Raw genomic sequence first — 25,858 nt, 5'->3', positions numbered from 1 at the left:
CCAGAATCCTGGGTCTTTTGGTTTTCTTCCACACAAATGTAATGCGCTGACGACTTTGACCCTCCTATCTTAGCATCACAGTAAGTAGGCACGCAGCTCAAAAGGGGCGTCATATCTAACTATTTATATCTATGTGCCAAGCACTCATCCACTGTGCCACCATTGTATATCATTGACAGTAGTAAAACGTTTTTAAAATATTACATTGTCTTCCATGAAATGCCCTTCTCCCTGACTTAGATAAGGCCAATTTTACGACATTTTCTGTTGACGTACGCATCAAGTGAGTGGTTACTTCCATTCCCTGTGTGCTACCCACTGGCCACGACGTTAGTTACACCTGCACATCCTAATGAGAGCCAATATAAAAAGCACTTCACACTATCAGATATATAAACCTGTTAATTGTTATACATGTAGTTAGTAGACTAAGGAAACTCAAATCGTTATTAATTAGAAACGGCTCCCATTACAAGTCGACAGAATTCTAAGCTACAATCAACACCAATCATTAGTTTTTCTTTCTTTATTTGCAGAGTAATGATACAGGGTGTATGTGAAGGGCAGCAAGGTGAACAAGTGTTTTGCAGGTCTGCCTCACAGTTCTGCTTTTCGGAGTTCGAATCTCTGCTCGAGTTTTCTCCAGGTACTCGGACTTCCTCCCACATTCCAAAAACATGCATGTTAGGTTCGTTGAAGACTAAATTGAATGAATGTTATCTCTATGTGCGCTGTAATTGACTGGCGACCAGTCTGGGGTGTACACCACCTCTAGCCCAAAGTCAGCTGTCATGCCCTTTTGCTCACCTGCAACCCTAATGAGGAGGCGAGAGCTACAGTTTCTTTGTATAAACTGGATAGGATTTGCCAAATTAGTTTATAGTCAACAGGATTAAAAAATATTTTGCTACTTGTTTTTTTTTTAAAACTGTGACCTAAGGCTGCACCCATGCTTAGTTGGTCATATTTATTGAATAATGGGTCTTAAATTTGATCAAAAGGTTCCTAAGGCCTTAAATTTGAGCCAAAAGGTCCTAAGTCTTAAATGTGTCTCCCTAAAACCTACATATACACTGCAATATAATAATTCACTACTGTTAGCTCTCAATAAATTAGAATATCATAGAAGACTTCAGTAGTTCAATTCAAAAAGTGAAACACTTAGACGTTTTCTACCAAGACAAATTTTCATATATATATATATATATATATATATCATTGCTTTCTTTTATCATTTTGATGATATAGCTTACAGCTATCAAAAAGAACAATACACATCAATAAATTGGAAAATTACATGAGAAACTATTAAAAGAATTTGTAATATAGAATTTAGGTAGTAATTGGCCTTCTCAAAAGTATTTTCCCGTGAGTTGAGTGCATCTTAGTTTCACTTTTTGAATTGAACAACTGAAATGAATCAACGTTTCTGCAATGTTAAAATGTATTGACATGAACCTGTAACTACAGTTACAGTGTCAATTAAAAACGACATTATTGTTATAAAGAGAGCTATTGAACTGGCTTAGATTGTGAAAGTGTACCTAATAAGTGAGGCTAAAATAATGAACATTTTTCTGTTCAAGAGGATAAGCGGTACGGAACAAGAAGAAGAAGAAGTGTTTTATTTACAAATATATAAAACAAGTACAGGGACCATCAACACATACAAATGCAGCATGTGAGATCAGTCATGGCGATGTTACAAAAATATGCAACTATTTACTATTGTACATTATCTACAATTCACTTGAACAAGCCTCTTGTGTGTTCTTAAGATTGCCTTCAATGTGCATTAATTTGCCTCTCCACACGTCACGACTTTATACGCAAACGTCAGATGTGATGTGTGGTCAAGTCAATCGTCCTGCGTGTTTGAACTTCATTCACTTTCATCTGCTGGACATGTGGCCACTTCACATCGTGGCTTTTCTTGGTACTTTGTTTGACCTCGGTGGTCAGCTGCGACTTGCGACCACACTGGAGAGTGCGTTAAATGGGAGCGAGGGGGAGGGAGTGGTGAGTTCAGGCGAGTCGTGTGAAAGGAGATCCGGACGCTGCTGTTGCTGGTGAGTCTAGGCTGCTGGAAGCAAAGCAATGTGTGTCATCCTGCAAGACGAAGATCAACACACACGCTGATTAGTAACACAGTTGAGCTCTGCCAGACACCGGACCACTTTCAAGTCAGCTCTTCTTTCTCGTACCAGCTGTTCTTCATGGGCGCGCGCACACACACACACACACACACACACACACACTGTCACTTCAGCCTTCTACCAACAGAACACTTTTTGCAGGGGCATCTTTTCAAGAAATACAGAGTTCATCTTCATTTACATCTTTCGTGCCCCCGCTATGTTGTTTAATTTTTTTTTAAGCAATTGCTTTGTTAAAATGTTTTTTCAGGCAAGTCTGAATTTACGCTTGTGCGCCTTCAGTGTGATACCACGTTTTGCCACAACATGCTCCTGGACAGCACTAAGGTCTACTGGAAGTCATGTAGTGAAATGGAAGAATCACAAGAAAAAGTACAAAAGTTCCCCAACTCAACTCCAGTGGGGTAATTTTCATTGTTCCCACAGAGCAAAGAGAAAATATATGCTGTTAGTATGCGTTGCTGCTCAGTGTGTGTTAAAGTAGCAGTTGTTTGAAGGTGTATAATTACATTTTGGCCTTTCAGTGGCCAGGAGGTGAATTGATTCAGAGGATTTGCTGAATCGATATTGAATCGCAGGGGGAAGAATTGCATGTGTTGATGAATCTATTTTTACCCACCCCGATAACATTGATGCTAATTTCGTTAGCATGTCTATGGCATTTCACATTATATGTTAGCATTGAGTTACCAGACAAAATTACATGGTTTGGATGAACATTTTAGTGTTTCCATTTTTTGTTATGTTTTGTTTTGTCAGTTTTACAGTAAACTTCAACTGGGGGTGACAAACGGGCACGCTTTGGCTCCTTTTGGAGAACTACGAGTGAGAGAACACTGTGCTTTGTGTGTCTTTACAATATGTTCAAAGCATGTGGGATGGGTAAAACTAAATTATATTCACCTATTGCATGTGGTTCTGGAACGTAGACCACGCCATAAACTGTGGTTTACTGTATTAAATTTATGTATGTTTTTTGTGTGGGGGCATCTTGAGCATGTTGGGCTCACGTACTTTTCCTGTCACTCAAGTCATTTAGCAGTTTGCTCTGAGGCAAGTCATTTAACACAGCATCGAAGACATCCAAAACACTCCAAATGCAATAATAAATAAATCATCCGAGAGAGCAGGATGCTTCAGATAAAATATCACCTCACCCTCCCTGGTCGACACCAGCTGCTCGCTTGGTTGTCTCTCGGGGGAATTTTCCCTCGGGCTGCGTCCGCCCTCGTCGTCTTCTAGATTCCGTAAACCCTCCGGGATAGCCTCTGTCGGCGCGGTCTCAGCATGCCCTGCCAGTCCTTCGTCCTGCTCCGGGTTTCTGGTGAGTGTGGAACAATCCGACTGAAATTATCAACGTGAATCTGCCAGGTTGCTGCAGCCCACTGTGCTTTCGCTTTGCAGCTTGGTTCTTGACTTCAGAACTTCCAAATAATGACAAGCTGAAGTGTAACATAAGTGAGGTCAGTGGCGCTGACATGAGTCCACCTCCATCTTCATAGCAACTTAAATTTTAGTGATGTACTGTACATACAATGCAGTCAGGAATGTATCTGTGTACTGTAACTAGTCTGACAAGCTTTGTGCATATTTAGCCCTGAAATAGGAAAAGAAACCGTATATGGTGATTTGAGTCAAAACCAACACCACTTGCCTCACTATATAACACAGTGGAACCATGTGATTTCTCTCAGCCAATTGGTGAAGGCAAATATCAGTACTGTATATTGAGTTTAACAATAATGAAAGAAAATTATACTGCTATTCCATTATTATTATTATAAAATATAATAAGGGCTGGGCATTTGACAGAATTTCCTTGATCGACTGGGAAAAATGGACTCGATTGTCGCAGCTTTTAAAAGTCATTCACTGCCATTCACGGCTACAGTATGTCAAATATGCATGTTAACTGGGAGGGCTGGCAATGAATGAGTATACATTTCTATTGAATTAAAACCGTTTTCAATCAAAGTAATTAAACCCAAGTGTTGTCAAACCTTTGTGCGTAAGGGCCACGTGATTTTTAAAACTTTTATTTTACTTTCAAAAATGGTCAGTGGGGCAGATTAAAGAGCGAAACAGGGCGTATGTGGCCCATGGGCCATACTCTGCCTACCCAACCCAACATAATTTTTAATAGAATGGGGGAAGTGCTGTCTGAATGTTCTGAACCCCCGTTTCCATGCCAGTGTTCGTACGACTTCTTGATAGAGGAAAGTAGTGATTCAATCAACATTGCAACAAAGGAACAATCAATTCCACATAATTGACAGACCTCTTAGTGATAAATTTATCATTGAGATTGTCCCTCAGTAATGATGATCAAAAGATGAACAAAATAATGTACACTATACCTTAAAGTGTACATTTCTAAGTACTTCACTGAGATCTCTGTAAAGAGTAAAGTGGCACACTTCAGTTAAGCTTGTTGTCAAACGCTGTAAAGGGTATGTTGTACTGTAATAACTCTTGTGGGATGGAGCAAGACAGTTGATTGAATGACATTGGTGTGAGTTCTTGCTTCTGTTTAGGAAGACAAAAAGCACAATAGGATTCCAAAGCTCTTTGTTTAATTCACTTCTGAGTCACACAGTTAAACACACAGTGGCCAGATCGGCTTTGCCACTTACAGACCGAACTCAAGTGTGCTGCTCGGTGCCTAAACTGGCTTCATGAGTCCTAGTAACTTCTATCAACGCTGTAGGCGTGTTTGTTACCTCCTCACCTGTCGTTGAGGCTGGTGTGAGAGCGAAAGTGTGCGTTGTCCAGACTGCAGCTCTCCTCGCAGCAAAGTGACGGGATCAGGTGGACCTGACCTGCCCACACACATACAACCAGACCACCATAAAGCATGAGCTCATGTAACACGTATTCAGGTCTGAAATACTGGCTGAATGCCGCATGATGTACTCTCCCCAAAAAAACGGGACATAAAAATGCTCACTCTTGAATAACCCTGACAGCACATTAGTGGTATTAATGCGCAAATATTTTTTAATGGAAAATCAGATAATTGATATTAACTAAGTTCTAAAGAACTACATAACATAAATTGGTTAATTATAGCCACTAAAAGTCTTAATGAGTAATAATTTATTGATCTATATATGATACTGTCACACATATATTAATATTAGTGACATAATAAATCCATCCATTTTCTAAAACACTTCTCATAAGGGTCGCAGGTGAGCTGGAGCATATACCAGCTGACTTTGGACGAGAGGCGAGGTAAGCAAGCAAAGCAAATTTATTTATATAGCGCATTTCATATACAAGGTAACTCAATGTGTGTGTTTCCCCTGTTCGACAGTTGTTCATAAAATTAAAATTAGCTGGTGTTGCCTCGTTTAAAATGGTATTACAGCTACTTTCTGTTAACCACGTTTCATTTAGTAACAAAAAGTCCAGATCATAGGTCGTAATGATGTCATTAATCAACATTGATTTATTACCCAGTCACCTGATATTGAAAAGAGCTAGTCTCGCAGAGATAACTGGAGACAATGGTTTTGATTCACATTTTATACAGGTATACCGTGGACTGGTCGTAGACAAACAACCATTCATACTCACGCTTACAGTATGAACGATTTAGTCTTCAATGAACCAAACATGCATGTTTTTGGAATGTTGGAGGAAGCCGGATGACCTGGAGAAAAGCCATGCAAGCACGGGGAGAAAATGCAAACTGCAGAGCTGACATTCAAACCTCAGAATTGTGAGGCAGACATGCAAACCACCGTACTGTATTTTGGGCTCAATATTGTATCACAATAATCTGACAAATATTTGACGAAAATGTTTCGGTGGCATTTTGAAGAATTTGAAATAGTCGATTTAAAGTTCAAGTGTCATTTATGAGGATAATAAGGCCTTTATTTTGGAAAGTAATTGAATGACTTCACTGTCCAACGATCCACCATCATTTTGTGATAATTGATGACTGACACTGTAGGTACCATGAAATTATGTGTTTAATGTGATTGCAGTTATGTTAAACTGCATTGCAACACTAAGATTAATTAAGGAAGAATTTGTAACAGAGCTCTTGTATTGGATTTTCAAATACTGCGTGCGCAGGTGTACCTATTGAAGTGGCCGGCGATAAAGATGCACGTGTGTTTACAATCCAGCCTACCGCATGTGTGTCCGGGGCCAAAGTGACACTGGCAGCAGGCTCCCTGGGGAAAGTCTTGGAGCCAGCGCGGGTCCAGGCAGGACAGCTCGGCCCCGCCGTACTGACAGCCCTCGGACTTCAGAGACGCCGCTGGTTAAACAAGTTGCAGGAATGACAATATTATGGCGCAGACGACATACAACTTAGAAAAGAACTGTTATAGCTACAAAGGGAGGCAAACTGAGACTGCGGTCTTTCTCCGCCATATTGCAGTTCATCGTTTGCGTCGCCGCTATATGGTGGATCTTTAGCAATGCCGTATGCTCTGTTTTTATGAGTTGCTGCTACATGTGTTATAGTAGTAATTTACAATTACTGTAACATTGACGCTAATTTCCATTTACCCATCTATGGCATTTCATATTACAGTGGGTAGGACGAAAAATCTGCGGATAAAAAAAATGCAATCGGACCACGATTGCATTTTTAAACCCCCAAAGTTATTGAATAAGCGAAGATAAAGTGGCCAAAAGTGTTTTCAGGGATTCAGTGTTTTAGCATTACGCTAGAAGACAAAATTATAAGGTTTGGTTGGGTATTTTGGTGTTTAAATATGCAATGTTTAAAGCGCCTTTGCGTAACTTTTTTGTTGAAAAACTCATTTTCACCCAAGCCAGAGTGTCGTTCCTCGAAGCGATGTTGCGACTCACCACTGGGCTTTTTTTCCAGCAGCTGCCTCTTGCAGTAGATGACACACAGGACCAGCAGGGCCAGCAGCACTGTAGCCAGAGCACTGCAGATGACTGCAGCCAGGGCCATGTCGCGAGGACTGCTCACCACCGAGGACAGAGGCACCAGGTTTACTCTCCCACTGCCTGTACACACACACACACACACAGTTTTCAGTCAGTGTGAATCACCTGTTCTCACATCCAATGTTACAATAGCAGGAAGGAACACCAGTTGGCATGCACGGTTTACTCAAGCTGTCCTCATAGCTCAACTAAAACACGAAACAACTTTTTAGGCGTCACTGGCACGCCAGTCCCATTGCATCAATAAACAGTGAGACATCGGTTGTGTGTTAGCACTATATTGCTATTGCTTCAATGGCAATGCAGATGTGATGTCACAGTTTGTTCTGCCTCAAGGACCCTCTAAACCAGTGTTTCTCAAATTAAAGTCCCCGGATTCCCGGGGGTCCGCAGCTTGGGGGTCCGCATGCCTACTCGTACATATGGGAAGCGGCGTAACAGTGAAACAAACATAATACTATCAACCAATTACTCCTCCCTACGTTGGCTTTGGGCTAAGGGACGATGATATGATAATGATGTATCGTCACGGAAATCTGACATTCCTGCATTGTCTTTTGTTTACTGCAGGAATAAGTCCTATTTTTTCGAGAATAATGGCGTCTTTTGCAGAATAAAGGCATAATGTGAGAATAAAGTAGTATTTTGTTTTAAATTAACATGTTAAAATATTGATTTCTTCCCGTGTTAAACTTGGACTTTACTATCAAAAATGTTAGGCAAGGCAAGTTTGTTTGTCGAGCACATCTCGCCAATAAGGAAAAAGTATTTTAGAGGAAAAATATAAAGAGTGGTAAAAACAGCAAATAAAACTCATGAGAGATGGAAAAAAAAAAAATTAGAAGTGCAAGTTCTCCCATGTAAGGGGTCCGTGGACCCCAAAAGTTTGAGAACCCTTGGTTTCGTCGATTTACGAAACCAAGGGTTTTTTTAAACTTGTATTTAAGAGTCCCTGACACTCCGGTCTCATTGCATCCACAGACAGCTTCAGAAATCATTAAGACAAGTCTGTGTGTGCTAGCAGTATATCGCGATTGTTTCAGTGCAGTTGAGATGTCACATTTGCACTGGCGCGAGGACCCTACATGCACACTTTCCCTTGATGGCCTCAGGAAAGCAGCTTGCGTGTTCCAACAAATAAAGAACACACAGTTCTCATCATCTTTTAAGACTGCGTAACACAACGATCGGCAGATGAACCGGCACTGATGTTTGGTAGGAATTGCCTTTTACTACTAATGATGTTGCTTTCATTCATCATGAGCGTTTTAAGACAGTTTAATGCTCCATTTGTCTACTGTTGAAGTTGTAAATTAAATTTCTATTCTAGATTTCTATTAATCAATGAGGTCATCTGTCACTTTTAGCAGTTCATAGGTTCACTTTGTGCTATTCGGTTTTAATACAGCAATGTAGTATACCGCATATGGACTTGATCACAAGTTCTGCAAATTGAAACTATAATATATTTAAGCCCAGGCTCATGTGGAGCTTAAGAATTGAACTGGATGTTGAAGTATTTTTGCTACAGCCATGTTACAACTTCTAGAGCTCACCTACAAATACTTGTCAAGTGCTTTATAAGTGCAATCCAACATTACACCGTCATGCTGCATGCACCACATAACGACGTAAGCTTTTTTTGTTTGACGAGTTAGCAGCTCACCTGAATGTGACATGCGCCTATGGCTCTAAATACTTGTCTCTGATCTTTATCAGTATGATAATTGAATTTTCTCTGTGAGCGGGTGGTTCCGAAAAAGGTTCTTACAATCAGAGAGGCTTCAGATGGAATAGAATGCCTGCGAAAATCTTCAATGAGCGCAGTGTTTGCTTTAGAGGCACATTAATCATAAAAAAGAGCTTGCACAAGCCAATGACTCTTTGTTATGCAATGTAAATAGTACTTCTTCCTTTGGCAGTTTGGTTATTCAGCCACATAGGGGATAAGGGTATCTTAACATTCCTCCTGAAAAGGTTAAAAACGAGATTCAGATCTCGATGAGACAGCGAACAAGTTAAACAAGACCTATTGCTTGTTATTCATCGATAGTGTTACCTTTCTGCAACTACACAACAGTATTATCGACATGACTAAAATTGTGGATGAATGTGTAACAAAGGAAAGCTCAGCTAACCTGTTCACACAAGAGCGTAATAAAAGAAAGACAGACTAAGCTGATCATGACAAAGTGTCATCCTATTATTATATTTATGGATCATTGATCTTTATTTGGCAAGTGTGTTTGATGTGGCAATTGTCCAGGTTCAATCCAATCCATCCGAGAGGAACATCATCTGCTCTCAGAACACAAAAGGAAGTTTGTTATCAGACGCCAAGCATCTGCAGGAAATAAACACTGGTCCATTGAAGACAGCTCACCTGCTGATTGTATCGCCACATAAACCAGCCTTCTAAACCTCAGTCTTTCTCATGGACTCCCCGCCTCCAGTCTGGAGCTTTGATTTGTGCCTTTGCAAACACTTTAAAGAGAAGTGAGCGAGTTTGACCCTGAACTCGAAAAGGCGATCGCACATCGCTCACTTTACGAGGGAGCATTCCTCACACTAACTCATTCTGACTTGGTTAACATGGTCGTAAAGTCAAGTCTGGAATGTTAGAAAGATTTTAGCAGTTTAGAAATATGCTAATATTGACAACAAGCCATTACGCTTACCGACCACAACTGAGTTCAGAATAGTCACAAAGATTTATCAATCACCTCAAAAGTAAGATTAAAAATGCAACTAATTGACTGTTAATTTTTCCTGCAATCATGCAGAACTATGCATTATTATTACTAAAAATAAATGGTCAACATTTTGATACAGCTCGTGTGGAGCTCATGAGATTGTGCAGCGGTACCTAGTATTGTGATGAGGGCATATGTTCATGAGCATGTTATCCAATTTTTGGAAGTATAGCGCAACCTCGATAAAACGGACCCCGATATAACGTATATCGGATAAAACGCGCCGTCGGACTCAACAATGTGTCCAAAAATAGTTTCCATTTGTCACTTTACATGACATTGACAAAGTCTGTTAGTTCCAGAATTGGCTGCGCAATGGAGGAAGAGAATGGGATTGACGTATTTACGGGTCCTAAATATACAAAAAATAAATAAATCCAATTCCAAATGACGTGCCTAAGTGGTGGCCATGTTGAATGTGGGGCATTGATGTCACGGCCATGTCATGATGGTTATATCTATTGTGCTGTAGACCGCAGAGAAAGAGAGAGAGCGAGAGCGAGAGCAAGTGCGAGAGAGCGGCTCATGAAAGCAACTCGGCTATGAGAGTACAGTACGTCAACAATGTTCCCATGACCAAGCATACCGACCGGTGTGGTAGGTTTGGATAAAATGTGAAACTTTCAAACATTTTCAAGCTTTTTTTAAATATTTACTTACAATAACTTTGTACAGTACTGGGCGTTTTAGGCCATGAAAAAAAAGTACAAAACAATTTGTACTGCACAGTAATATGGCCTCTTTCTATTGAGGTTCCACTGTAATATATGTAACTTCAATTGATAAACAGTGGATACGCTACGCGCTCAGTTAAAATAAATGCAGTCAACGTACTTGAGGAGGACGTTTTCTTTTATGAGTTGCTTTGATCACATTTTTTTTATATTTTAGTAGTGGATTGGATGTGGGATGGAACAATTTGTAACATCCAATTTAAAAAAAAATAATAAATAAATAAAAAAAGGCTAAAAATATCTTTGTGTTGTTATAGCTTGTTGCATGAACTGATGAAGTCTGTTCGGATGAGAGGCGAAACGTCTTCTAAGACAAACAGAACAGTCCAGTTGTGATCGATTCAATGCCCTGAGAATGAAATGACCTGGATGAATGAGAATATTCACAGGCAGGTGTTATAGCTTGTGCGGCACCACTAAATAATGATGGACCACTAACATGTTAATGACTTTGGTAAATGATGGCTCTGTTTTGAAGCGTTTTAAGTGGCAGTAAGGAACGTTTCCTTGCCTTCCCAGCATGTGTGTGTGTGTGTGTGCGCGCACATGTGTGCATGCGATTTAAGGAAGGTTTTAAGTAAGTCAACATGATTGAGTTTGTTGATGCACTATCAAGGTTGCGGACCTGAGCTCGAGGTTAGTTTGCGCAAACAGAAGCTGCAGCCCTCCTGATTTCTTTTGTTTTATTGTATTTCATTAAATAGCTGGGACATCCTCTTTAAAATACATTAGCTGTTAGATGCCATATTTATGACTACAACAGAAGCTATAACTCCCATTGCACTGTTGCATAAATCCAACAACAATCCAAGCAGGTCTGACAAGAACAATGTGTATCTCGACAGGCATTTATGTATCTGTCTGCATGCGTGTGTGTGTGTTTGTATGGTTTGCTCTGCTCTACCGTGACAGTAAAAAGTTCAGCAGATGAAACCCATTAGACACTTAAGAGTCCATAAAACAAATCTTTTTTTGACTAAAAAAAGGTCACTGGGGGAAAGAGAGGAGAAAGAAAGGAGGGCTGCTTTACGATTTACAGTCCACGCCAGAGGCTTGACAGCCTCCCCTGCACAGCTGCAATGCTGCCACGGGCCAGTGAGACCTATTAGAATAATCTAGCCTTTCAGTTTTCACCACTTTCTCGAGATAACACTGGATGGAGACATGAAACATTTGGAAAAGCTCCGCTGAGAATCCCTGTCGGAGCTAACTGCCAGCTATGTTCTCACACAATGACTGTTTTGTTTCGCAGGCCTCCTCCAGTATCACAATTGGACGCTGCATAGCTAGACCATCAGGCCCACAGAGGGGGGACAAGCCAACATCAATACTGTCCACAACAACATGGGGGGAAAAAAAAAAAAAAAAAAAAAAAAGTTCGATAACATTTTCCCTACTGGTGTCTTGAAAACAGAAAGAATACATTTTGGGAGAGTTGTGCGATATCATCCCAGAGCTGTCTGCATTTATTTAACACATAGGTGCTAAACCTGGCCAGGACTTTGAAGCAAAGGCTTGCCAAAACCCTCCTCGGAAACAGCGGCCATCTTCTCCACAAACAGGAAGTCACACTCAATTACTAAAGGTTTGAGTTCACTCGCCTCTTTGTTTTATGTGGAAACCTGAAATCATTAACTAGCCCTAATGGCTGGAGGAGAGAAGATAATTGAATCTGAGGCCGAGTGGAAAGTTAGCCTTGCTTGACCCCTTGCCTCCTTTTTGTGTGGCCGACATGCACAAATGAACAGACTCTTGGGAGTACCAACGTAAATGAGCACAGGAATTACAGTCAAGGCAAATTCCTCTGAAGTCATACTACTGTATTTTGAGGTCAACCAAACATTTAAGAAATAACGTGATATATATAACCTTAAAGTGAGAATCAGAAGGATGAACTGAAGTGAACTGATGAATGACTAAAATGACATTAAGTCAGCATCATTCATAACATAAGAGGTGTAACAGGATGAGTAACTTGTTTATTTCAAGTTTTCAATTTATTTATACAACTGCATGACAGTTACGATAAGGAATGTCAAAAAGCATTAAGCCAATTTGTGCATCATAAACGGGGGGCTACTTTTAATTTCATTTACTTTGGCCTTACTATCCAGCAGTTAACCTATTTTTACGTTTGTATGACAAACTTCAATGAAAACACTGCTTCTACAGTTCAAGATTTTCTAATGACCCTGGAACGAATGCATTTAATTGCACTGAATAATTGCTTTGAAATTAGAACAAAAATGGAGGCTGACCAGTTTCCAGTCAGCACGTATGTTTGACTTTGGATGTTGCACTGTATCCATGAGAACATGACACAATATCCCGGTGATGACAAGCAAAGTGTGGGGCAAGGTAATGTGCTTACATTGAGGCTCGTACTGAGGCGGAGGGTCTCCACAGGGTATACACTCCATGTCTTGGAAGCCACTTAGTTTTGTCTTCCTGTAATACCTGCAGAGAACACAATCAAAATCGTTATCAAAATGTGGTTAAATGTCAGGTGTCAGAATCTTTATGATTTCTGATCACATCAAATCATTTTTCAAGATTTGTGTCTGACAAAAATGTTCTTCTTTTCGTGTTATGATGCGATTTTACGCAGCAGTGTGACAATGGTATGTTTGTGCTCTCACCCAGGCAGGCACTCTCCACACACAGCATTGCTGGTAGTAGAACAGTTGCTCTTCTGGAAGCGGTTGATGAGTCCACAGTCGAGACAAGGCTTACACTTCTGGAGAATGCGGTCTTCCTTGAAGCGACTGGTCCTGCAGGGTACACACCGGGCATCTTCTCCATAACCAAAGCCACATTCCTAAAGGGATTAAAGGAAGAAACACACCGGGTAAGTGGTGGGGTTAGTGTAACTGGTGAGAAGAAGGCTTGAATGTAGACTACCAGGCATGTGGAATTAAAGAATGATCTTGGCTCGTGGGCTCAGAAGAGAACCGTGGACTGCCTCTTTGGATAGTCCATTTTACACCACCAATAATCTCCCTGACTCTCTCAAACTGAATGAGCAGCCTTCCACTGGAAGACCCAGACAGGCTATACATTTGAATAATAAAGGCTGTGAGGAACTCCCGCTGTTGTATTATGGCACCTTCATTACTTTGTGTGACTCGTCCTTCAGGCACACACGCACTGGGTGTCCTGTTGATTGAGAGGCCAGCCAGCAAAGGAAACACTTCAAGAAGGGCACATGGATTATGGAGAAAATTATAGTGTATGCACGTTTTTGTGTGCAACTATTTACAGTGCACCTCAAATGCACAGCTTCCCTCTCCTGTGAGATTGATCTGATTATGCTCAAGCATCTTTTGAGACGTGTTCACTTGAACACAGCCAGATGCTGAGATACGTTGTGGACGAAGCAGGGAGGAGATAAGTGGTTGAGATGCAGGGTAGCACAATGGCTAGGATAGTATCTTTAACTCCAGACACATATTTTGTTTTTAACTGCAGACACATTTTGTTTTTGTCAACTTTGTAGAATTCAGCTGCAACAGTCAATGGTAAGGTAAACAAAATAAGACAGCAGGTCTTACTCCAACAACGTAGTATTTCCCTGAACGCCAAGCGATACTGTCAGGAAGCAAAAAAAAAAAAATGAACGGATGAATATAATTCTGCTTAATACATTAAGATTCCCTAGTACAGTGAAAATATGCCTTCTAGTCGGGGAGGTCACATCGCTACTTTATTGGTTTGATCCACCTAACATCATCTAATAAAAAAACAAAAACTAACAAACAGCTATTTCAGACCTGATGAAGTGCTTTGGGTTGAGATGATCACAATAAAATAATCCTTTAATGCTGCCCTGAGGGGAAATTCAAGTGTGCAAAGCAACACAGAGCACAATGCAGATTTAAAAAAAAAAAAAAAAACAGTAAAGAAAATATAAATAAATAAAAACGTTATATCGGCCTTCAAGAATTTTAAAACGAAATTATAGAAAATAAAGCGCCATGTTTTATATATATATATAAATTAAATATTTAACAAGCATTGAGTCTCTATATACGAGTCTATTGGTTGAGGTTGGTGTTGAGGGGGTGTCGTAACTAGCTGTGGCCCACATTCCTGTTTCCAAGTCTGATGGCAAGCGGACACAAAGGAGAACCTGAAGCGCTCACTTCTGCTTCTGGGTAGAATGATGTGCTTGCCCAATAACAATATCAATAATTGCTCACTGGTACCAAACAGGAGTCACATTTTCTTGGCAATTTACATGTGAACCGATGTGATGGGACAGCTAACTGATTGGGGCTTGAGTGATATCATACACTGCCCTCCTTTTGTCCAGTGTTGTAATGTCGAGCTTTGACAACACACAGGGAAGGAGGCGCTCATATATCATTAAAGTGAAGGTCAGCTTCAAACAGCTCGTCCCTTCTCTCCTCGCCCGTGTCCCATTTCACTGCCCGGGCATGCAGTCGTGCCGGAATGTGGGCACAAGAGTGTGGTATGGCAGTTGGGGAAGGAGGCTGGCGAGAAATGAAAAGAGATTTTCGAGGCAAAGATGTGACACACTGATGGCACCGCAGAGGAGGAGGAATTCAGTCCTCTGAAGGCAAACGCATGCAAGCCTGATACTAAACCCTTGGTTCGAGCCTGGCCTGAGGTGCACCAGCTTAGGATGGACTATTGCAGCTGTTGTTATGAGCGTTCCATTTAAGGCCCCGCTGTCCATCAGGGGAAAGAGCGAGACGGAAGTAAGGGTGAGAAAAAGAGGGTGACTGATGAGTGATTACAGACAGAAAAGACAAAATAAGGATGACGTGTCTGGGTACAGCTGCTAGAAAAAGTGTCTCGGTACAGGCAGGGGATACAAAGATCTGCCACAGCACTGATCTAGGGTAAGAAAGGTCTTCATTAGTGGGTTTCACTTCCACATGAAGTTTCAAGACTTGGCAGTGGCACAAGCTCTGGCTATGGGGCACAGAACGGCAGTTAGGGGGCTTATGTCACATACGGTTGATACAAACAGTCCCCGGTGCACAAAAACAAAGAGAAAATGGAGCCAACTTCTGCTTCTCTGATCCCGGCAGAGCTGAACATCACAAGGAGTGATCAGTGTCCTCTTTACCACAGCTAACAAAGCCCAGCAAAAGCGATACCCTGTACTGCAACTAGCAGATATGACACTACACTCGATGATGCAAGTGGTCCAAAACAATGCATGGTTAGAAAACATCCTACACTCTTTGGACAGGTATAAGAACTGAAGCTGGACGTGAGATGGCCTGGCTTTTAGTTTACATTCAAAAATGTTTGATGGAGTTGAGGTCAGGGTGCTCATGTTTTCTCATACCAAACTCATCCAAGCATTCCTTTAAGGGCCTTGCTTGGCGCACCAGGGCATCGGCAGCTGGAACAGAAAATGGTCCCCAGCAGGGTTTTGGGCTAATATAATTGTGTCGATTCTGTCATGAACGGAACAGAGGATAGGACCCAAAAATGCACGACTCCAAAACATATGGACAGTTTCCAAAAAGAGAGGTTTAATAGACGGGCAGAGGTCGGTACACAGGCAGGCAATCCAAGAAAGGCAACAGTATCCAAAAACATGAGGCAAGGTCGATAATCGGAACAGGGTCTAGTCTTACTGTGAGTCTGTGACGTGGAAACAAGGAATGCTGGAACGCGACGACAAGGTACAACGAACTGGCAATGAGACACAAGGTTAAATACAATAGGTAATTAGGGTGAAAGAGGCACAAGTGGTGAAGATGCTCACAGGAGCAGGTGTGTGTGAAACAGGGGGGAAGACAAAACCCGGAACACACACACACACACACACACACACGACAGAGATTCTTCCACATACTCCTTCATGGCCTTGTGTTCCGGCCCTGAAAGAGAGAACAACCTCCCTCGTGGGGGTGTGGTTCCAGGCAGCAAGTCAACAGCACAGTCATAAGGTCTGTGGGGTGGAAGGGATTTGGCCTTGGACTTGGAAAAAACGTCTTTAATATCCTGGTAACAGGTGGGCACTTGAGATAAATCAGGATCCCCAGATGCGGTCTGTGGATTGTCCTTATTAACATAGCCCTGAACATCACATGGCGGCTTGAAACAGTTCCGGGCGCAATTGCTGCCCCATGACATAACCTGCCCAGAGGGCCAGTCAATGTGGGGGTTATGTAATTTCAACCATGGGTTCCCTAAGATAAGGTCATGATTCATGGCGTCAAAAACATGAAAACTAATGCGTTCCGAGTGAGAATCAGGAAATGTCAATGTGAGTGTTTGGGTGCGGTGAGTGATCTTGCCCATAAAACTGCCATCTGCAGCATAGGTGTTGCGGTGACGTTTTATTTCAAAGGTTCTAAGGTGCATACGTCTAACGAGGATGGAGTTGAGTAAGTTTGCGTCAGAACCAGAGTCAATTAATACAGATGTATGAATTTCTTGATCAGGAGAGCATCGTGTCACTTTAGGAAGAACCCGTGTAGGGTCTTCCTTAATGAAATTCAGACTCACCTCTCCTGTGCCCTTGCTACCGGCACCGGCAACTTTGACGTGACAGTTGCTCACGGAATGACCCAACTGACCGCAGTAGAAGCACCGCCCTTCCCTCAGGCGGCGTTGACGTTCCTCAGGGGAGAGACGGAACCTGCCCAGTTGCATCGGTTCATCCGTGGGGACGCTAGCCAGTGGGTTGAGACCGGAACCAGGGGATCTGCCTTGGTTTGGCTGGTCACCGAGGCTCGTCCTCCAAGTGCGCGGTGACGCAGCTCTCCGCCGATCTCCATCCACCTCGTGATCCAAAAGCCTCGTCGATTTTTACGGCGAGAGCGATGAGAGTGTCCAAGTCGGTCGGCAGGTCTAGCGGGACTAAATGATCCTTGACGGCGGGGGATAGTCCTTGAAAAAAGGCATCGAGTAGCGCCCGATTATTCCAATGACTCTCAGCTGCTAGAATGCGAAACTCAATCGCGTAATCTGACACCCTGCGCTTGCCTTGTTGTAAGGTGACAAGGGAGCGAGCTGCCTCACGAACAGGAGTGGAAATTGAAAAATTTGCTCCAGTCTTTACCAAAAAAGCCCATGAATGACACGCGGCGGAATTGCGGCTCCATTCAGCAGTAGCCCACGCCTCCGCACGACCAGTCAGGTGGGAAATGACGAAAGCGATTTTTGCCCGCTCGGTGGGGAAGGCAGCTGCTGCAGCTCAAAGTGGAGTTCGCACTACGTGATGAACGGCTTAATGTTCCCAGAATTTCCAGAGAACCTCTCCGGTCGAGAGAGCTGTGGGCAGACAGCAGCGGAGGTGGCAGGTGGCTGCATGGTGACTGCTTCACATGGAAATACCGTGGCGGTATTGGGTGTGGTGCCAACTGGTTCCTTCTCTTGAATAATTTTCATAAGAAGTTCAAACTGCGAGGCCACCTGTCTCATCATATTATCCTGATGCCTTGACAGTCCCTCTAGATGAAGGTGGAGGGCAGCAATCTGCTCATCCTGCTTCGAGAGGCGTTGACCCTGCGCTTGAAGGGCTTTGCGCACCGGGCCTGAGTCTGCTGGGTCCATGTTATGGCCAGTTCGTTCTGTCATGAACGGAACAGAGGATAGGACCCAAAAATGCACGACTCCAAAACAAATGGACAGTTTCCAAAAAGAGAGGTTTAATAGACGGGCGTAGGTCGGTACACAGGCAGACAATCCAAGAAAGGCAACAGTATCCAAAAACATGAGGCAAAGAGGCAAGGTCGATAATCGGAACAGGGTCTCGTCTTACTGTGAGTCTGTGACGTGGAAACAACGAATGCTGGAACACGACGACAAGGTACAACGAACTGGCAATGAGAGGGAATGAGACACGGGGTTAAATACAATAGGTAATTAGGGTGAACGAGGCACACGTGGTGAAGATGCTCACAGGAGCAAGTGTGTGTGAAACAGGGGGGAAGACAAAACCCGGAACACACACAGACGACAGATACTAGCACGGCTTTGCCTTACCATGACGTCCAGGCCCGGAGCTGTTTTGAGCCTCGAATCACAATTGTACATTCGAAGTGCCCCCTGTTAAAGCATTGATTGTATTGTCACTCATGGTAGCAACACATCAACCCCAAGAAGCTAAATTACACTTGTCTTCAGTTAGTGTGCAGATCTGTGCATGGCTTGCTTACCCACACATTTTCGGGTAACAGGCAACTCACAAAATAAATACTTTTTCACTAAATTCATATGTAATGAGTCGGCAGGCAATCCAGAGACTAAACTCTTTGTATACAAGCAATGACGCACACCATAATACGTACTCTTTAAAATTCAGGGGTCTATTCCAACTCTGATCGATTAATTGATTCACGAAGAGATGAGTCTCAATACGGTTAACCACATGGGGTTCTTGTTTGGTCAAGGTCGCCAATACTAACAGCAGTACAGAGGAGGGAGAACGGACTGAAGCATGTTCACACAGAGATATTTCTGAGATTAGCTAGGGATCACAAGGGGGAGATCAGTCATCTGATCCGGTAATGAAGCAATTGTGAACATAATGTTAGTTACAGCTGAACCATTTCTCCCCGAGATTATTAAAGCTTTTATATGGCCATTTACAGTTGTGATGCTTCTGTTGCTAAATAATTGGATCTTTCACCGAAAAGTCCTGTATTGAAAGGATAGTGAGGATAAGCGGTATGGAAAATGGAGGGATGGATGAAATGTTAGAAGCTTGCTACATACTACAACATTTGACACATTAAAGTAATGTGTCTGCCTATCTGGAAACAGGCCGTTTTCCAGCCTGCACTAGAAGGAAATTCATTTCCCTCTCCTTCACGCTTGACAAATCTAAAAATAAAAGAAGAAACAATTCCTTAAACAACATGAACAAGGGAATGAAATATGGTTGAGACAAAAAGCTTGTAATGGATGTTGCCTCTCTGTGGGTGGTTCTTTTTGCTGCAGTTAGTGTGAAGGGGCTAATTGATGTTTGCCAGCCTCAGCCCGGCTACCAGAGGCAAACATCCATTGCTAACTGGGGCACATTCCTTTGGGATCTCTATAGCAGCTGCACAGAGGGAATCCAAAAGTCTGCTTCCCTCCTAAACAGTCACGTCTGAATATGGACAGATTGTCTTGGTTACAGAGCTTAAACTCGAGGTTGTTCCTTGGGAAACATTCTCTGGGGGCTGGGCTGGGGTCTCTGCTGCGTGCTGCCATCCTGTCACCTTCACAGAAAGAATGAGGCAGCCAATTATTAACCAGGACCCCAGGGTGCTAGCAGCATTCATGCCCGTTGGAGCCGGCAGGGACACACAAAGGCTACTGAAGACTATCACAAAGCACAGTCCGTGCACACTGACATTAAAGTCAGCTGGGCTTAAACGCATATGTGCAACACATGTCAAGAGTTTATTTTCACCAGCTCTTAATGTTGAGGTGCAGCATACAGTATGTCAAAGGCAGTTTGCTGAGTGGAGTTCAGGTTATTTTGTTTTATGTTGTACATTCTGCTATAGTTTTTGTCTTACGATCCAGGTTCTTGATATGTGGGGCCCAATTAATACATGTATACTATATACAATTTACTGTGTATTTCAAGCCACATTATGTGTACAATATAATAAGAGCAAGAGATGTAGCAAAATAGATAGATAGAAGATTATTATGACTTGTTTAGATTTTTATATTACTTAAACAATACATGCTATTGATGGACTGACTTGACTGCACATGCATATGAAGATTACAGTGTGTGCCTGGGAGGTGGGTCTCTTAACAATAACGCTCCTAAACAGAGCTGACTGCCTCTCAGTGTCTGCCTCTCAGTTCTGAGGACCGGGGTTCAATCTACGGCCCCGCCTGTGTGGAGTTTGCATGTTCTCCCCGTGCATGCGTGGGTTTTCTCCGGGCACTCCGGTTTCCTCCCACATCCCAAAAACATGCATAGTAGGTTAATTGACAACTTTAAATTGCCCGTAGGTGTGAATGTGAGTGCAAATGGTTGTTTGTTCCTATGTGCCCTGCGATTGGCTGGCAACCAGTTCAGGGTGTACCCCGCCTCCTGCCCGATGACAGCTGGGATAGGCTCCAGCACGCCCGCGAACCTAGCGAGGAGAAGCGGCTCAGAAAATGGATGGATGGATGGATGGATGTTAATAAATGATGTTGACTTATTTTTACTTGGACCATATTATACTGCGCATTATTTCCCGCGTCCCGTGTGTATTTCCTGTTCAACAGTCTTCATCATATTCTTTTAGAAATCACTGGTATATTTCTGTAGTGACATCACTAAAAAAGCCAAAGAAAACAAATAGGACACTCAACACTGAGCTAAAATCTCACAAGGTTTCCACGTTCTCCTACTTGTATGACTTTAGAAGCATCTGACTTGGAGATTCCAGTGTTGTGGTCTATATGTGCTACCTAAATTTAAAACATGTTGAGGTTTTTGCAAAGGGTGGACATATCAATTAATAAGCGAATAGTTGATCATTAAGAAATCGTGAAGCAACTAAGGTCAAATGAAGTGCAGTCCAGTAAACCACCGCTACTTGCAGGGCAAAGACACCAAGCTCTGCCATGAACAGCGAAAAGGAAAACGAGAGTAATTGACTATGAGCTCAAAACACTTTAATATTGTTTCAAACTCATCTTATTACCCTTAAAAAGGGTTGACACATGAGTTGATTTCGGGAAAAAAGCACCAGTGCGCTTGTATTTTGCCTACGAAACCCATAAAAATACGACCGTAATTGTCAAGCAGTTAAGTTGACAGCCAAGATGCATCACATCAACATACTTCCTTGACACCAATTGCAACTTTCCTATAAGCCAGGGCTTTAGCACCATCTTGTGGCATCTTAAGGTCTTTCAGAAAGACTGCCAAAAATTTGAACAGGCTCGTTTTTCAGCCAATAGCGGAGGAAAAACGTGAATATATGAATTTGGTGAATTTGTGGGTAGCAAACGGTGTGCAGCTGGGGGTTCGCTGTACTTCTACTGCAACCACCAGAAGCATTGTTGATTCAGCTTCAACCAGATTGCAATCTAAAGAAGGAAAACTCCTCCTGCTGACACTATGATTCTGATCAACAAAACACTGGGTCTAAAAAGGATGTCTGAACATTTAGAGATTCTCCCTTGCCAATAAAAATCCATCCATCCATCCATCCATCACTCCATCCATTTTCTGTACCGCTTTATTCTCACTAGGGTCACGGGCGTTGCGGAGCCTATCCCAGCTATCTTCAGGCGAGAGGCCGAAGATTCATTAACTGATTGTTCATTTCCCCATCATCAAACTATGAAATCCCTCGTTTCTACTGTGTAGTCTTTTTTTTTTCTTCAATCATGACTGTTGGTAATAATTTACTCAGCTTTCCATCACTGTCGATACACTGGGACAAGTAGAGGAATAGATGCTGCCAGAAAGGAAAGCCTCGACTCACCAACCTTAACTGACACTACAGAGGCCTGTTCATACAAAGCACTCAAATAAATACACGAACAGACTACAGTGGTGGAAAAAAATAAAAAATAATCCATGACCAACTCCAAAAGCGGTAAGCTTAGCTAAGCTTCAAATAGTGGAGACAATGAGTTGGAGAGGGTGCCACTGGGAAAGGGGGAAACAATGGATGCCATTCAGCTGTAGAAGGTCAAAAGTATGGGTGTGACTGAATAAAGACAGGTCGTGTTGGACTAAAGCTAATAACGGCTTGCCTGTTCGCTGCATGAATGAGAGGAAGTCATTAATAATGTTGTTTGCCTGGATAAGATGGACTTTTCGAAACATTCTTTGCACGAACTCAACAGTTTCCCTTGCTTTCAACATGGCTACTAATTTGACCAACAGTTATTTTGCAGTTTAGTGGAAGTTGTTTAAACACATCTTTTTGAGAGAGAAAACACACACACACAAGAGGATTTCTTTCCCAACCTTTGATAGCTCCTGTCCTGCATCGCACTGCTTGCAGGGTTTACAATTCCCAAACTGGTCCTTGTACTCCTGCTCTTTGCATTCCCTGCTCTCCTCTTCAGCCTTTGCAGGAATCAGAGAGAGACATGGTTGGTGGAGGATGGTTAGGAAATTCCTGCATTTCACCACTTTTATCATTAGTGGACAAGGGATAAAATTGTGTATCATAATTTTAAGACTTTAAGGGTTCTTGGTGCTCTGAAAAACAAGTTTGGTATGAGAAGACTTCCAGGGTGCTACTCTATTGTTTTAGTGAACTAAATCAGCCAAGCAATGGACCCAATAGGGTCATGCAGCCAAGTCATTAAAATCTACAACCACAATACAATACAATTTTACATCATGATACAAAAAAGCCTAGTGAGCGCACATCTACTCAAAATGAGAAAAACACTCACTTACCAGAGTTGAATATAAGAGCTGTACAGTAATTACAAGCGAGATGGAGTTTTGAATCATCCGGACCATTGTGCTGAGCTACTTTTGTAGCTAACAGCTGAAAAACAAAGTAAATACCATTGTTCAATTCTCATGGGTAGGAACATTTTTCCTTTCAGGAGCCATTTCAGTTTTTAGAAAGTCCTCTGAGGGCCTTACATAATATATTTATGAAAAATACAATGCAACGATTGAACAAATGTTTATTTATATATATTATGAGTAGGGTTGGGCATCGTTTGAATTTGAGCAATTCCGGTTCAGATTCCGGTTCCTTAGTTCGATTCCGGTTCCAAACGATTCTCGATTCCGATTCTTTTAGGGGGCTGGGTCAAAAAAGTTTGCGTGGTTTATATAAAGTGTGTCCAAATTATGAATATCCCTTTTCTTAGCAGCCCGCAGCATAGACTAAAATGAACATTTGACTCGAGGTTCCCAAAGCAATGTGTGTGGAACTAACCTAATTGACTTAATATTCATTAATTAATGTTTCAGCTTAAAGTTAAATATAGCATTGTTAAAATAGTTAATTGAACTGTTTTAACTATTTGATTTTATTGTTTCACTCACCCAGTTGACTGAGAGTTGACTTCACTGACAGCATTGTTAAAATAGTTACTACTACTAGCTACTATATAGCTACCCCTGTATTCTGTTTCATGTGCAAGTTTTAACTTTACTTCTTGTTTTAAGCTTGTAGCCTTTTATTTTGAAGGGAACTCAGCATTTTGGCACGAAAAGTAACTTCACACGGCACCGGGGATTTTTTTTATTTTTTTATTAATGGATGGAACCAAATGCTATAAAATGTTGATGCCTTTCCTTACCCACTGATTAGGCACAAGGTTAGTGTTTGTGATACTGTGAGACGTGAGATGTGAATTTTGTCCCAATTCATTGTGATGTAAAGTTGCTACGTTGCGCTAGTTTGTTTTTTTCCTGTCATCGGCTCTTACGTTGGTTTGAAGACTAAAATAAATTATAAAAACCATCAGTGCAAAAGTGCAAGCAACCGTTTACCTTGTTAGCTGTCTCAGTGTTGGCATAGACATATTTTATTGTTTCACTCACCCAATTGACTGAGAGTTGACTTGACTGAAGCTCGGCGCGGTGTAGGCTGAGGCTCGGAGCGCGTCAGACGCTGCACATCGGGGGAAAACTCCTTAGCACAATATAATCTTATTCCAAGTGGTGCACTGAGGCGACTGTTCATTAATTCTAACAAAGTTAAGACACACTTTTGTTCGCCGCCGGTGCCCTTGGGCACAAGCACGTCATCGTGCCCATTCTTCTTCATTGGTTTACGCCGCTTCTTCGTTGCTTTTCGCCACTTCTTCTTCGCGGCTGGAGGACTAGGCATCGAAGACGGGAAGCGAAATTTTTAAATTTGAACGGTTCAGAGAGAACCGGAACGTTAGTCCCGGTTCCAATCGGTTTTCGATTGTCAATGCCCAACCCTAATTGTGAGTATTGGTAGGTCAGTTCCAAAGCATTTATTTGTTTTAAAAATTGCATGGCGGACCGGGTTGAGTGCTCTCATGGGCTATGTATGTCCCACTCGCCGTAGGTTCCCCACCCTTGCTTTAAATATGTGATGTACCCATATCTAATGTAATGCCTTGACATTGTTTTATTGAAGAAAAATCCGAAGATAGTTAATACAGCTTATTTTTTGCTCATGTGTTTTTAAAAAATGCCTTGTGAGATTTTATTACATTTATCTGAGCATGTAACGCTGAATTTAAGTGTGAGAATACAGAACAAATCTGAAAGACACTTTTGAAGAGGCTATAAGAAGCCCACCAATAAAGCGTGCATAGGCAAAGCAACATTAGGTCTCTTTCACTGCAGTCCTGGCATCTGAAAAATTCCATATTTTGCCCTCCAATTCCCATTACAGACATTAGTAGACTGATTGATTAGTAATGGACGGCTGCAACCTTAACAAGTCAAAAATAAAGTGTCACAAACACTCAGTAGCCCCTTAAATAGTTCAGACTTAACTTCAGCACAGAATCACTAGAATAGCATCACAAAGTACTTAAAAGTCAACTTTTTATTAATTGCTATGCTGCTGTTGTATCAAAAAAAAAAAAGGCTAGTTTAGTTGAGTGTTTTTTTTTTTTTGTTTTTTTCTCCAGTTAGCGCTCGTGTGTTGACATGATTGCTTGCCGCCTCCACAAACTGTGATTAACGCGAGGCAAGAAAAGACTCATTTGAACGTCTTACCTGTTAGCTACGAGCTAGTGGGTCCAAATTAAAGTCTCACCCAGGCCGGGAAGAGGGGTCTTGTTCTGGTCTCGCTCGCTGGTCCACTCAGCACGTCGAGCGGGGCAAGACTGGAGAGCTCAGTCAGTCTCCCGTGCGCCACATGAAAGCAGCAGCGAGGACAAACTCAGCGCCCACATGAAAGGCGGAGCCGAGTGGGCGTCCTCGTCAGCGACGCATTCTGATCTGAGATCAGCACAAACACCCAGCAGACATCGGAATAACAGCTTCAAGTCCCCCTTCCCCCCCCCCCCCCCCCCCCAAAAAAAGTAGGCCTAGTGACGCCACTGGTGCTGCTGCATAGGAATACTTTTTAAACCCTGAGTTTGAAACATTCACATGTACATTATCCCCTATAGCAAAGCAAAGCAAAACGCAATACTAAGTTTCAGAGCCCTCTAAGGCATGCTGAACTGAGGTCTCGAGATGTGGTTTTGTCTTTTAAGTAACATTGACGAAACGTTGCCAATTACATCGAAACGTTGACAATTACATCAAAACGTCATTTTGATGTAATTGTGCGCATCGTGGGTTTTCTCGCACCCCACACTCTTAAAAAAATAATAATAATAATAATAAATAAATGCATGTCAGGTTCATGTAAATAAATTGTCCATTAAT

At 42.1% G+C, this 25,858-nt stretch overlaps 1 protein-coding gene across 3 annotated transcripts; it reads right to left on the bottom strand.

Annotated features, from left to right (window-relative positions):
• Window positions 1–1,604: 1,604 nt before the first annotated feature.
• Window positions 1,605–25,363, bottom strand: LOC133404736 (tumor necrosis factor receptor superfamily member 19-like). 3 transcript variants are annotated; one of them, XM_061680929.1, is made up of 11 exons: window positions 25,199–25,363; window positions 24,041–24,110; window positions 22,934–23,027; window positions 22,493–22,594; window positions 13,221–13,399; window positions 12,953–13,038; window positions 6,990–7,154; window positions 6,301–6,429; window positions 4,885–4,975; window positions 3,309–3,477; window positions 1,605–2,109 (listed from the first exon to the last, which is right to left on the bottom strand). In XM_061680929.1, the coding sequence occupies exons 3-11, from the start codon at window positions 22,997–22,999 to the stop codon at window positions 2,026–2,028; spliced, it is 1,071 nt and encodes a 356-aa protein (XP_061536913.1). In that variant the 5' UTR covers window positions 23,000–23,027; window positions 24,041–24,110; window positions 25,199–25,363; the 3' UTR covers window positions 1,605–2,025. The 3 variants fall into 3 exon arrangements, with proteins under 3 accessions (XP_061536913.1, XP_061536912.1, XP_061536914.1); XM_061680928.1 differs by lacking the exon at window positions 24,041–24,110; XM_061680930.1 differs by lacking the exon at window positions 24,041–24,110 and having other exon boundaries at window positions 2,020–2,109; window positions 3,314–3,477.
• Window positions 25,364–25,858: the final 495 nt, after the last annotated feature.

This window comes from Phycodurus eques, chromosome 7, assembly GCF_024500275.1.
Source record: "Phycodurus eques isolate BA_2022a chromosome 7, UOR_Pequ_1.1, whole genome shotgun sequence".
Lineage (NCBI taxonomy): Eukaryota > Metazoa > Chordata > Actinopteri > Syngnathiformes > Syngnathidae > Phycodurus > Phycodurus eques.
Note: the sequence above shows the minus strand (reverse complement) of the source record. Positions and strands in the feature narration are given on the sequence as shown.